At 46.4% G+C, this 14,751-nt stretch overlaps 1 protein-coding gene across 4 annotated transcripts in view; it reads right to left on the bottom strand.

Annotated features, from left to right (window-relative positions):
- ACER1 (alkaline ceramidase 1) overlaps positions 1 to 14,751 on the bottom strand; it is a 55,493-nt gene that overhangs the window by 1,831 nt on the left and 38,911 nt on the right. For 2 of the 4 annotated variants that reach the window (XM_043911803.1, XM_043911800.1), the window contains exons 2-4: positions 3,844 to 3,958; positions 3,614 to 3,755; positions 2,239 to 2,376 (exon numbers count right to left, since the gene is read on the bottom strand). In XM_043911803.1, the coding sequence (XP_043767738.1) occupies positions 2,239 to 2,376; positions 3,614 to 3,755; positions 3,844 to 3,922 (359 nt within the window). In that variant the 5' untranslated portion in view covers positions 3,923 to 3,958. Of the gene's footprint in view, positions 1 to 2,238; positions 2,377 to 3,613; positions 3,756 to 3,843; positions 3,959 to 9,905; positions 9,971 to 14,751 lie in introns of all 4 variants that reach the window. The other 2 variants (XM_043911801.1, XM_043911804.1) reach the window with 2 other exon arrangements.

The following is a 14,751-nucleotide window of genomic DNA, read 5'->3' as shown; positions in this document are numbered from 1 at the left end:
TGCAGGAGACACAGGTTCAATCCCTGGGTTGGGAAGATTCCCTGGAGAAGGAAATGGCAACCCACTTCATTATTCTTGCCTGGGGGAATTCCATGGACAGAGGAATCTGGTGGGCTACAGCCCATGGGGTCACAGAGAGTCAGACATGACTGAGTGATTTAGCATGTACACACACATGTGATTACACAAGATGCTGCCTCGGGGGAGGTGGGGAGAATCTGGGTGGAGGGTACACAGGACTCTGTACTATTTTTGCAGCTTCCTCTGAGCCTGTAATTATTTCAAAATAAAAAGTTAAAAATATAGCATAGTGATTGCAATGGATTGAAACACTTCAGAGATAAAAGTCCATGAGTTCATGCTTAAAAAAAAAAAAAACAACTTTCATTGGTCCTTACCAGAGATGACTAAGGCACCAACTTGCTGCTCTGGAAATTAATTTTTAAAAGGGAAAGAACTAATGCCCTGTCCTGTCTTTCCTGTCCAAACTGTATTTCAAGGTTGATGAGCAAACATTCTTCTGTCTGTCTGTCTGGACTCCAGATAATTAATGCAGAAGGAATAACAGAATCTGAAAATCACCCTTTTGCACCCTCTAAGGAGATCACGGGTGGAGACAGCATGAAATGGCTGCTGAAATCATTAGGGGAAAGGTCTGTAGAAGACTTTACAATGAAGGATCTCGATGACACCATCTGAATCCACAGATCAAACACAATGGCACTAAATGTAGGACGACCACTCATTATGAGGTCTTAATGGGCTGGCACAAGCAGCACCCAGTGCCGCACATGAAGTGAAAAAAAAGTTAAAGCTAAAACTAGATCTATTAATTTACAGAGGGAAAAAAAAAAGGGAAACAGGTTGAAAGACACCACAGGAAGCAGTTGGCCAAATCCAAAATTCAGGATGTCCTACAGGACAAATCTTTGAGTTTCTGTTATCAAACCAGAGGCATGAAGAAAGAGGGAGGGAGGAAAGGACTGCTATAAAAGAAGGAAGACCTGAAGACTGTGTTTATCTTCTGATTTAAACAAGACCAAGTACAAGAAGATGTCTTTGGGAAACTGAGGAAAGGTCAGTGCAAACTGGGCATTATTTATAGATGCTATTCTAAGGAAGCATCTTCCATTCGTCTCTCTAGATCCTTCTCTACCTTTTTCCACCCAGCCCTGAGCCTCAAGGGGTGGCAGGGTATGGGGTAGGGGAGCTGAGTTAGGTGGACCTAGAAATAAATATTCCAACAGTACCCTCCCTCCACCATTTGACTCCTTGCTGGGGCTCCCCATTGGTCAACCCAACTGGAAACCATTGACCTACCCAACTGGAAACCATTGGCCAACCCAAATGAAAACCATTGGCCATCCCAGCTGGAAACTGTTGGCCAACCCAACTGGAAATCATTGACCTACCCAGCTGGAAGCCCAAGGATAAAGGCTTGGCCCTTATCCTGGATTTGGCCCATACAACCTCCCTTTGGGATTGGCTCAGGCTGACTGTAACCAACTGGAGGTCACAGCTCTGGCCAAGAAGACTCTCTCTGCTACATCTCTCCTTCCAGATTCTTGCAATCACTCCTTTCCATCACTCCCCATCCCAGGTCTCCTGATGATCATGGAGTCCCACTGTTATTAACAGAGGGATTCTAAATGATCTCTAGTGATGTTCCCACAGTCTGCCCTCTCCTTTGTAAACAACCCTTTTATACAACTCTCCTTAAATGGCCCCATTTGGGAGTTCCTTCTCTAGCCTGCCAAGACATAACATGGGTTAAAAATGGTAATTTTTTATCAGGAGAGTGAAACCCTGAACAATTAATGGATGACATTATATGAAATCTAGGGGGATAGAGAATGCAGGTTGGGGACCTCCCTGGTGGTCCAGTGGTTAGGACTCTGAGCTTCCAATGCGAGGGGTGCAGGTTCCATTCTTGGTTGGGGAATTAAGATCCTACATGCCATGTGGCCAGGAAGAAGAAAAAAGGAACGCAGGTTGGCAACATGCTGTTGGGGCTGGTTTATGGAGGTTTATGATACAATGCCCTCCACTTGTATGTGTGTTTGGAGGTTTTCAGAGAAGAAGGACAAACTCCGCCTTAGGTTTCAAATCCTGGTCCTGCCCCTAGCTGGCGAACGATCCTGGGGAAGGGAACATGGCGAGGTTTTTCTTTGGCGGGTGGGTGCGGTTCTTGGAAGAGACAGGGGCACCACCGCTCTGGGCACCTGCAGTCACACCCACTTCTTATACTCCTGGACCACGATGTAGACAATGTGCAAGCCAATGGCGTTTAGGGCGTATGCGTTGATCGTGGGCTTCAGGAAGGACAAGAAGGTACTGAGCAGGGTGATGGTGACGATCAGTGAGATGTACCAGGACCTGGAGGAAGAGAAGGGCTCAGCTGTGGCGGGCAGGGGGAGGGTGGTTGAGGGGTATTCCTGTGGGGTTTGGGTAGTCACATGGAAATCTCATGGCTGAGATGGATGAGAAAAGTGAAGGGGTTCTGAGAAGCCCAACTGAGCTCAGAAAAAGGTCTTAAGACTCCCAGGTGGGCTCAGTATAAAAGGTCAGATGAAGGTCCCAAGGCCCAGGTAAATTCAGGCAAGAGTCTCAGGTGAGCCAGGTGGGATTAAGGAAGGAGCACCAGGGGTCCCAGAAACTATTAGGAGAGAGGTCCTGAAGGCTTGGGGTTCCCCGGTGGCTCAGTGGTAAAGAACCCACCTGCCAATGCAGGAGACCCGGGTTCCACCCCTGGGTCAAGAATATCCACTGGAGAAGGAAATGACAACCCAACCCAGTATTCTTGCCTGGAGAATCCCATGGACAGAGGAGCCTGGCGGGCTACAGTTCATAAGGTCACAAAGAGTCAAACACAACTGACTGCCTGACAAGCAGCAACAGCCTGCAAGGCTCAAGTGGGTCAGACAGGGTCAGGAGAGATATTCAGATGGATCTCAAGTCAACAAAAAGGGGGCCCAAGAAGATCCAACGAAAGATGCCAGAGAGACCAGGTGATAGACTCAGGGAAGAGGTCTCGGACCCCAGGTAAGCTTAGGCATGGGGTCCTGGGATGCCCTGGAGAAGGAACTGGCAACCCACTCCCGTATTCTTGCCTGGAGAAGCCCATGGACAGAGGAGCCTGGTAGGCTACAGTCCATGGGGTCGCAAAGAGTCAGACACAACTGAGCACACACGTGCCTGGGACCCCCAAAGTAGGCTCAGAAAGGCTCTGGAGAAGGTCTCAACTCTCCAGGTGGGATAAGAGGAAGAATAAGCAGGTGGGTAAGGGGACAACAGAGGACGAGATGGTTGGATGGTATCACCAACTCAAAAGACGTGAGTTTGAGCAAACCTGAGGAGATAGTGAAAGTCAGGGAAGCCTGGAGGGCTGCAGTCCATGGGGGTCACAAAGAGTCAGAAATGACTGAGTGACTGAACAACTAGGGGATGACTTCCAGGGGTCCCAAGGATGCTCAGAAGAGGGGTGCCTGGAAGTTCAGTTAGGTCAGACAGGGTCAGGAAAAAGTCCTGGGGTGTTGAGGGGAGGGACTCCAAAGAGGGCCTGGAGGATAGATGGGCTCCAGTAGGATTGACAGAGGGCCGACCCCTGCCCTACCTGTTCTGCCCTAGGAAGGTGGGGAAATAGCAGCGAGGCAACCATATGCTGTAGCCGCTGGCCAGCAGCCACAGGATAGCGATCTCATCCAGCATCTGGCCCAGAAAGCTGAGCGTCATGTGAAAGTACATGGAGAACAGTCCTGGAGGGAGAGACAAAGGCAGGTGGTCAAGGGTGTCGTCCCTCTTGCTCCCCCCCCGCCCCCCCACTGTCCCAATGTCCCCACCTACCTGTGACTGTGAAGAGAATAAAGAGCACATAAAAGTAGCGGGAGCGTTTCTGGATATATGGGCGCATCAGAAATGTCATGAGGGGCCCAAAGATGAAGAAGGTGACATTGCTGAACTGGAGAAGGAAGGGGAAAACATGGTGAGGGGTTGTCAGACAGGGGAGGCCGAGCACGGTGGTCCTCAGTCATTACCCAACTGGTCAGCAGCCATCTTTCAGGCAGTTAACCAACCCAGGGTCTAGCCATCTTTCAGCTGACCAGTCAACCACTCATTGGTTAATCCATTACTCCATCCATTACTCTGTGGGCTCACTAATTCATTCAATGCACATGGTGAAGACTATCTACTAACATTTTCCTTTCAGCAACAGTGTCCCCCAGGTTTGAGCTGGGCATCCAACTACTCAACTAAAGACTATATTCCCCAGCCTTCCTTGCAGCTCACTGTGGCCTTGTGACCTGCTCTAGCCCATGGGATAGAACTGTAAATGAATCTACTAATATAACTTCCAGGTCAGTTCTTGAGAAGCTGCTTGAGCCTTGCTCTCTACTTCCTATGGACTGAAATGCAAACATAGTGGTCATGAACTGGCCTTGGCCTTGTAGACAAGGAAAGACAAAGCAATACCCTAGTGACTCACTTCTAAAAAATAGCCTGAGGGGACTCCCCTGGCAGTCCAGTGGTTAAGAATCCACATTGCAATGCAGGGGGTTTCCCTGGTAAAGAATCTGTCTGCAATACAGGAGACCTGGGTTCGATCCCTGGGTCAGGAAGATCCCCTGGAGAAGGGAATGGCTACCCACTCCAGTATTCTTGCCTGGAGAATCCCGTGAACAGAGGAGCCTGTCAGGCTACAGTTCATGGGGTTGGGAAAGAATCAGACAGGACTGAGCAATTAACACCTTCACTTGCAATGCAGGGGACATGGGTTCAATTCCCAGTCAAGGAACTCAAATCCCACATGCAATTAAGCCCCCACATCTACTGAGCCTGCACACCACAAGTAGAGAGTCCATGTGCTTCAACAAAAGATCCTGCATGCCAGAACTAAGACTGTGACTAAGACTCAACTCAGCCAAATAAATAAGTACTGAAAAAGAAAAGAAATACAGGGAGCAGGGACTTCTCTAGTGGTCCAGTGGCCAAGACTCTGTGCTCCCAATGCAGGGGGTCTGAATTCTATCCTTGGTCAGAGAACTAGATTCCTCTTGCCACAACTAAAGATTCTTCATGCTGCAACTAAGACCTGAAGCAGCCAAATTAAAAAAAAAAAAAAAATACAGAGCACAGTGGTGGGTTTGGAGAAAATCATTCACCTGATACAAGGTCAGCATCTACTAGCCTAGGTCCTGGTCACCTGTACAGGTTCCCAAGACAGGAGCCCTCCTGATTCCAGGAGAACCCAAAGCTCTCCTGGGACAATGACTGAATCAACTCAAAGGTCACCATTTAAGAGCCCAGCCTTGGCAAACTGGTTTCCCAGCCCATGGTCCCACCTGTGTCCTTGTTTTCCATGCCAAAGCCTCTGATGTTTATCAATGGACAAGGTCAAACACATCTCCAGGAGGGTCACCCAGTTCACAGCAGCTATCCTAGAACACAGAGATCCCCCCCTTCCCAACTTGCCCTGTCTATATCACAAGACCTTACCCCACTGGAATAGATACCCACGCCAAAGCAGGATATCAGACTTTCTCTTTTAGGAATTTGAAACTTGGAACAGGCACAAAGCCTGGGAGTCACCAAGATCGAGTTGCATCATTGACAACTCTCTACAGAGGCCCTGGGCTATTGTTGTGATATTTAAGATGTGACAACCATTTTGCCACCCATGAGAAGACAAGGGTGAGAACAAAAAAGCGAATGCTTGAGGACAGTATTTGCACATCTGCTGAATCCTGCAGACCTACTGTGGGTCCCAGCCTTCCTAAAACAACTCATCGTTCCTTTTTTTTAAATTGCTATATTTTATTTATTTTTTCATTTATTTTTATTAGTTGGAGGCTTATTACTTTACAATATTGTAGTGGGTTTTGCCATACATTGATATGAATCAGCCATGGATTTACATGTGTTCCCCATCCTGAACCCCCCTCCCACCTCCCTCCCCATCCCATCCCTCTGGGTCTTCCCAGTGCACCAGCCCTGAGCACTTGTCTCATGCATCCATCCTGGACTGGCGATCTGCTTCACATTTGATAATATATATGTTTCAATGCTATTCTCTCAGATCATTCCACCCTCACCTTCTCCCATAGAGTCCAAAAGTCTGTTCTATACATCTGTGTCTCTTTTTCTGTCTTGCATATAGGGTTATCGTCACCATTTTTCTAAATTCCATATATATGTGTTAGTATACTGTATTGGTGTTTATCTTTCTGGCTTACTTCACTCTGTATAATGGGCTCCAGTTTCATCCATCTCATTAGAACTGATTCAAATGTATTCTTTTTAATGGCTGAGTAATATTCCATTGTGTATATGTACCACAGTTTTCTTATCCATTCATCTGCTGATGGGCATCTAGGTTGCTTCCATGTCCTGGCTATTATAAACAGTGCTGCGATGAACATTGGGGTACACGTGTCTCTTTCAGTTCTGTTTTCCCATCTTCCCATTTTTTAACACATCTCACTATCTTTCCAATATTCTCTCTTTCCCCCTCTTGTTTGTTTCTTTGTTTGGGTTGTTGCTTAAGTTAGTTTCTTTTTAATTGAAGTATAGCTTATTTACAGTGTTGTGTTAAATTCAGGTGTACAGCAAAGTGATTCAGTTATACATATGTTTGTTCTTTTGCAAATTCTTTTCTATTATAGGTAATTACAGAATTCTGCATGTGATTTCCTGTGCTATCCAGTAGGTCCTTATTTATCTATTTTATATACAGTAGTTTGTATCTGTTAATCCCAAGCTCCTGGTGCATCCATCCGCTTTGGTAACCATAAGTTTGTTTTCTTTGTGTTTTGTAAATAAATTCACTTGTATTATTTTTCAGATTCCACACATAAGTGACATCATGATATTTGTCTCTGTCTGACTTACTTCACTTAGGATGATAATCTCTAGGTCCATCCATGTTGCTGCAAATGACAAAGTTTCATTCTTTTTTTAAAAATTTTATTTATTTATGGCCGTGCTAGGTCTTCAGTGCTGGGCGCAATGGGGGCTAGCTGTAGTGAATGGGGGCTACTCTTCAATACGTGCACAAGCTTCTCACTGCAGTGGCTTCTCTCGTTCCTGAGCACAGGCTCTAGGTGTGTGTGCAGCTTTAGTTGCAGCACATGGGCTTAGCTGGGCCATGACACGAGGGATCTTAGCTCCCTGCTCAGGGGTCAAGCCCACATCCCCTGCATTGGCAGGCAGACTCTTAACCACTGGACCACCAGGGGAGTCCTGTCTCATTTGTTTTTATGGCTGAGTAGTATTCCATTGTGTATATGTCCACGTCTTCTTTATGCATTCACCTGTCAAAGGACATTTAGGTTGTCTCCATGTCTTGGCTATTGTAACAACACTACTATGAACACAGAGGCGCATGCATCTTTTTGAATTAGTGTTTTTATCTTTTCAAAAGACATATGCCCAGGAGTGGTAAGGTAGCTCTCTATAGGCTGAGCCCCATGAATCCATCAACAGTGGTATATTAGCTAGGGTTCTTTCATAGCAAGCAACAGAAAATGATTCTGGTGAACTTAAACTATAAATTGTGTGAGTGTGTGCATGTGTGTGGTTACTTATTTAATTGAGCAAATTATTTATTCATGTATTTGTTCATTCATTAATTTATTACAAGGAGCTAAATAATTAAAGGAAAATTGCAGAGGACAAGAAAACCAGAAACCAGAATAACTTTGGCCTTTTAATAGACAATCTCTCCAGGGGGCAATTTTGGGTATGAATGAAATGAACTGTGTTCAGTCCTTCTGTGCAAGCCCAAACTTCAAATTCTGGAGAGTGAGGACGTCCCTGGTGGTCCAGTGGTTAAGAATCCACTTTGCAATGCAGGGGAAGTAGGTTCAGTTCCTGATTGGGAAACTAAGATCCCACATGCCACACAGCGACTAAGCCCATGTGCAAAAACCATGGAGCCCATGCATCACAACGCAGAGTCCACGAGCTGCAACGCAAGATCCCACATGCTACCACTAAGACCTGACATAGCCAAGTTAAAAAAAAAAAAATGTCTGGAGAGTGTAGCCTGGGCCACATCTGATCCTCAGAGGAGACTACTTCGAGTGACCATCCCACCAAGAACATAACCAGGTGGCTGATGAAGGGGAAATGGAGCCATGGATACTGAATGGGCAAAAACCCCACACAAATCTGATGTCCCCTCCATCTTCAGCCACATGCCAGTCCTTGGGGAAACCAAGTGTGCCTGAAGATGGCTCAGGCACTTAAGCCTCCACTTAGAACACATCTGTGATTTCCATACATCAAAGCCAGATTCTTTAACTTGGCTTACACACTCCCTCCATAACTACCTTTCCCCACCTTCAACTGTACAATCCGGGTGGAAAGAATAACTCAGCTCCTCCAAAGTAGTCATACTTTACTTCTTACCTCCTGGAGTTTGCACAGACTCTTCCCACTGCCTGTAAGGCTCTCATTCCCACGCAGCCCTCTGTGCCAGCCCAACTACTCTGTATTTAGCCTGGGGATTGCTTTCTTCCTAAAGCCTTCCTAAGCCCATCAGGCAGGGTCAGGGTGGTCTTCCTTTGTGTCCCATGCAGTCCCATGTTCCTGACCCTGGTCTCGCTGTTCTGGAACTATCTGGGTCTCCTGCTACATCTAGTCTTGAGAATAGGGATTGTGGCTTCCCCCTTCTCCATTATAACCTCAGGAGCCAGAATACAGTACAAAAAAGTCTTAATGAATGGCCCAGATAACCATGATGGCATGGAGTCAAACATCCTACAGTGTGAAGCAAGTGGGCCTTAGGAAGCATTACTATGAACGAAGCTAGTGGAGGTGATGGAACTCCAGGTGAGCTATTTTAAATCCTAAAATATACTGGTATTAAAGTGCTGCACTCAGTATGTCAGCAAATTTGGAAAACTCAGCAGTGGCCACAGGACTGGAAAAGGTCAGTTTTCATTCCAATCCCAAAGAAGGGCAATGCCAAAGAATGTTCAAACAATGTACAATTGCACTCATTTCACATGCTAGCAAGGTTATGCCCAAAATCCTTTGAGTTAGGTTTCAGCAATACGTGAACCTAGAACTTCCACATGTACAAGTCAGGTTTAGAAGAGGCAGAGGAACCAGAGATCAAATTGCCAACATCTGTTGGATCACAGAGAAAGCTGCTTCTGCTTCTGCTTCACCGACTATGCAAAAGCCTTTGTGTGGATCACAACAAATGCAAAATCCTTAAAGAGATGGAAATACCAGACCACTTTACCTGTCTCCTGAGAAACCTGTATGTGGGTCAAGAAGCAACAGTCACAACCTTACATGGAACAACTGACTGGTTCAAAATTGGGAAAGGAGTATGACAAGACTGTATATTGTCACCCTGCTTATTTAACCTCTATGCAGATTTCACTATGCAAAATGCTGGGCTGGACGAATCACAAGCTGGAATCAAGACTGATGGGAGAAGTATCAACAGCCTCAGATATGCAGATAATACCATTCTGATGCCAAAAACTGAAGAAGAACTAAACAGCTTCTTTTTTTATAAAAAAATTATTTATTTATGGCTGTGCTGGATCTTTGTTGCTGCGTCTGGGCTCTTTCTCTAGTTGTGGTGCACGAGCTTCTCATTGCAGTGGCTTCTCTTGTTGCAAAGCAAGGGCTCCAAGCACGGGCTTCAGTAGTTGTGGCTGTGGGCTTCCAGGGTCTAGAGCACAGGCTCAATAGTTGTGGTGCACCGGCTCAACTGCTGCCAGGCGTGTGGGATCTTCCCAGATCAGGGATCGAACCTGTGTCTCCTGCACTGGCAAGGGAATTCTTCACCACTGAGTCACCAGGGAACCCCTAAACAGCTTCTTAATGAAGGTGAACGAGGAGAGTGATCTCCTATTGACTGGCTCTCAAAACAGTTCAAATGGATTTACCTGTCACACACGGGAAAACACTTGGCAAGGACGTGTCTCTGGTGGCCCAGTGGTTAAGAATCCACCTGCCAATGCAAAGGACATGGGTTCAATCCCTGGCCCGTGAAGATCCCACATGCTGAGGGGAAACTAAGCCTGACTGGCATCAAGTTAACTGTGCCCACATAACCTAGAGCCCATGCTCCCCAACAAGAGATGCCCACACACGCCGCATCTAGAGAAGGCCTGGGCACTGCAACAAAGCCCCAGCTCAGTCAAAAAAAGTAATGAATTTTAAAAAATACTTGGCAGAGGGTCCTGCATCTAGAAAGTTCTAAACAGAAGGCGCTATAACTATTACTTTCCAATCTTTTGAGCACGTGACATTACAGGTTGTTCTTAATCCTCACACACCCATCAAGACCAGGCTTTCTAGTCCCTGTTTGGCAATGAGGAATCTAAGTCTCAGAGAGGAGGAGTGATTTCTCTGAGGTTGCACAGCTCTGAAGTTTGCTTTTACCCCGTGCTTTGAAAGATAGGATGGGAGTTCCCTGGTCTCCAGTGGCTAAGAGTCTGCGCTCCCAATGCTGGGGGCCCGGGTTCCACCCTTGGTCAGGAAACTCAATCCCACATGCCACAGCTAAAGATCTCACAAGACTCAGCTAAGACCCAGTGCAGCCAAACAAATAAACAAAAATTTTTTTTAAAAAATTTAAAGAAAAACAAGAGGACTAGATGTATGGTGATGACCAAAGGGGGGCTCCCCTATTTCCTGGATGTGTCATCTAATTTCTCTGAGTCCTCCTTTCATGCACCAGTAAAATAAGAGAGAATCATCAATGCTGTCTAGGTTTTGATGATCCTCTCCTATTTTACTGTAAACCTGCTGCAGCTGTAAACCTAGACAGTATATTAAAAAGCAGAGACATTACTTTGCTGACAAAGGTCCGAATAGTCAAAGCTATGGTTTTTCCAGTAGTCATGTACAGATGTGAGAGTTGGACCATAAAGAAGGCTGAGTGCTGAAGAATGGATGCTTTTGAACTGTGGTGCTGGAGAAAACTCTTGAGAGTCTCTTGGACAGCAAGGAGATCAAATGAGTCAATCCTAAAGGAAATCAACCCTGAATATTTATTGGAAGGACTTCTATGGAAGATGAAGCTCCAATACTTTAGCCACCTGATGCAAAGAGCTGACTCATTGGAAAAAACCCTGATACTGGGAAAGACTGAAGGCAGGAGGAGAAGGGGACAATAGAGGATGAGATGGTTGGATGGCATCACTGACTCAATGGACATGTGTTTGAGCAAGCTCCAGGAGATGGTGAAGGACAGAGGAGCCTGGTGTGATGCAGTCCATGGGGTCACAAAGATTTGGACATGATGAGTGACTGGACAAGAACAACAGCAATGCTACCACGAAGGCTGTTGGCAAGGAATGAGCGGTGCATGAGGCCAGGCATTGAAAAGCTACCTTGCTGGGGACATGGTTTCAGCTTAAGAAATAGTAAAGGTTGCTGCTGCTGCTCTTGTTATTGTTGAAGGAGATAATAACAGCAGGCTTATTATTGGTACAGATGCTCCAAGCTCAGCTGCCTGCAGAATGAAGGCAGGGGTTCTGAATGTCCTTGAGTGTGTAGAATGAGGACACAGTGATGGGCGGTGCCTGTGACTAATAAGCTCCAAGTGGCTCCGGAGTCTCTGATAGAATCAGAGCCCAAGTTTCCCAATCACCGGCCCCACCCAGACTCCAAGAGTTGGGTGAGGCACCCACCTGAGATTATGGCCAGTCCTGAGCTCTCACACACCTGAGCTGGACTGCTTGGGTCCCAGCCCCAGAAGGTGACTTCACTTCAGTTCAGTCATTCATTCACTCATTCATTTGCTCAACAATCACCCACCCCTTCAGTACTGTCTATGTGCTCAAGGACACTGTTGTTGTTCAGTCACTAAGTTGTGTCTGACTTTCCTCAACCCCATGGACTGCAGCGCACCAGGCTCCCCTGTCCTTCACTATCCCCCAGAATTTGCTCTAACTCATGTCAATTGAGTTGGTTATGCCATCCAACCATCTCATCCTCTGTCAATCCCCTTCTCCTCTTACCTTCACTCTTTCCCAGCATCAGGGTCTTTTCCAATGAGTTGGCTCTTTGCATCAGGTGCCCAAATTATTGGAACTTCAGCTTCAGCATCAGTCCTTCCAATGAATATTCAGGGTTGATTTCCTTTAGGATTAACTGGTTTGATCTTGCAGTCCAAAGGACTCTCAAGAGTCTTCTCCAGTCTCCTGCATTAGCAGGCGGATTTTATTTTATTTTTTTAACCATCTGAGCCATCAGGGAACCCTCCCTTCAAGAATATTACCAGCGTCTGAAACAAAGTCCCTGGGACTTCCCTGGTGATCCAGTGGTTAAAACGCCACACTTCCACTGTAAGAGGCATGGGTTTGATTCCTGGGCAAGGAACTAAGGTTCTGCATGCCACATGGCATGGCCAAAAAAAGAAATAAAAAAACCCCAAAGTCCCTCCCTTTACCAGGTATCCAGTCAGAGTTTGAGGGTTATTCTGTGCCTCATTTTCCTTCTCTATAAAATGTAGGCCTTGGGACTTCCCTGGTAGTCCAGTGGTTAAGAATCTGCCTATCAGTACAGGGGTTCAATCTCTGGTCCAGAAAGATCCCACATGCTGAGGAGCAACTCAACTTGTGCGCCACAGCTACCGAACCCACACGCCCTAGAGCTGGTTGCTCCGCAGTAAGAGAAGCCATTGCAATGAGACGCCTGCACACTGCAACGAGAGAGTAGCCCCCACTTGTCACAACTGGACAAAGCCAGAGCAGCAACGAAGACCCTGTGCAGCCAAAAATAAACAAATATTAAAGAAAAAACCCCACAGACCCTATCTCTGAGCACCACGGTGAGGACGAGAGAACTGAGTGCTACAAGACCGGGGGGGTTGGCAGTTTTGTTCACTGCTGCCAGCCCCCAGTGTCTAGAACAGTGCCTGGCATGCAGTAGGTGCCCAGGAAATTTTTGTAGAGAATAGTGCATGCAAAGAATATGTGTCAGGGGAATTCCCTGGTGGTCCTGTGGCTAAGACTCTTGGCTAAGACTCCCAAAGCAGGGGGCCCAGGTTTGATCCCTGGTCAGGGAACTAGATCCCACATGTGGCAAATAAGAGTTCACACACCACAACTAACAGATCCTGCATGCTACAACTAGCACCTGATGCAGCCAAATAAATAAAAAATTTTTTCTAAAAAGAATATGTGTCAATAGTGCATACATGGGCCTGGCACTTGTGCAGTGTGCCATGGGGCAGCTATTATTCTAGAATGCTTTGCTGTTTGGATCATCAAAATCTGGCACGGCATCTGGTAAGTGGATGTGGCTGGATTCCTTAGGGCTGGAAGGAGGAAAGGGAGAGAGATGGGGGAAGGGAAGGAGGAGATGGAGGAGGGAGGAAGGAAGGAAGGAAGATTGACTTGAATTAATGCCTCACCTCATCTCAGTCTTTCTCATTTACCCACCATCCTGGGCTAAAACCACAGCCCCTGGACTTCTCTGGTGGTTCAGTGGCTAAGAGTCTACACTCCCAATGCAGGGGGCACAGGTTTGATCCCTGGTCTGGGAGGATTCCACACACCGCTGGGCCACTAAGTCTGAGCCGCAACTACTGAGCTCAGAGCCGCAGCTACTGAAGTCCACGCTATAGAGTCTGTGCTCTGTAACAAGAGGAGCCACCTCAATGAGAATCCTGTGCACCACAATGAAGAGTAGCCCCCACTCATCACAACCAAAGAAAGCTCATGCGCAGCAATGAAGACCAGAGCAGCCTAAAGAAATATTTTTTTAAAACATGCTTCTTAAAAAATAAAAATAAAAAATAAAATAAAACATGCTTCTTTCCAAGGCACAACTTCACCTACTGTGACTTCCATGAAGACAGAAAACACCTGTTTTATCCTCAGCTGTGTCACCAATGCCTTTCAAGTTGGGCACCCAGTAGGCACTCCAGAAGAATTTGTTGAATCAATCAAATCAAGAAACATGGCTGGGGGAGGGCAGGAGGGATAATTATAGTTTAAGATTAATAGATATGTACTACTGAATATAAAATAAACAACAAGGTCCTACTTTTCAGCACAGGGATCCATACTCAATACCCTATAATAAACCATAATGGGAAAGAACATGGAAAAGGATTTCCCTGGTGATCCAATGGTTAGGACTCTGCATTCTAACTGCTGGGGCCCCGGGTTTGATCTCTAGCGGGGTAGCTAAGATCCCACAAGTAGTGTGGCATGACCAAAAAAATGTGTGCGTGTGTGTATTCTTTATATATATATATATATACTTCATATGTATTCTTTGTGTGTGTGTGTATATATATATATATATATCCCTTGGATTCTCCAGGCAAAAACACTGAAGTAGGTTGCATCTCCTGCATTGCAGGCAGATTCTTTACCCACTGAGCCACCTGGGAAGCCCCAGCACTCCACAGAAACCCCCTTGTTGCATAGGTGCTCAGTCCTCTGAAGCAGGAAATGGCAACTCACTCCAGTATTCTTGCCTGGAAAAGTTCACAGACAGAGGAACCTGGCAGGCTACAGCCCATGGGGTCCCAAAGAGTCGGACATGACTAAGCACCACGCATGAACTTGGTAAATATCTGCTGAATAGGAGGAATGAATGAAAGAGTTTTTCTTCCCTAGCACATACCACAACCTGGCACCCTATACCGTTGACTCTTGTTTAGTGCTTCCATCTCCCAGGACATCAACCCCACCGCCCATGTGTGCATGCTCAGTCGTGTCCAACTCTCTGTGACCCCATGGACTGTAGCCCACCAAGCTCCTCTGTCCA

Source organism: Cervus elaphus, chromosome 9 (assembly GCF_910594005.1).
Source record: "Cervus elaphus chromosome 9, mCerEla1.1, whole genome shotgun sequence".
NCBI lineage: Eukaryota > Metazoa > Chordata > Mammalia > Artiodactyla > Cervidae > Cervus > Cervus elaphus.
The sequence above is the reverse complement of the archived record's forward strand: the minus strand, read 5'-3'. Positions and strand labels throughout refer to the sequence as shown.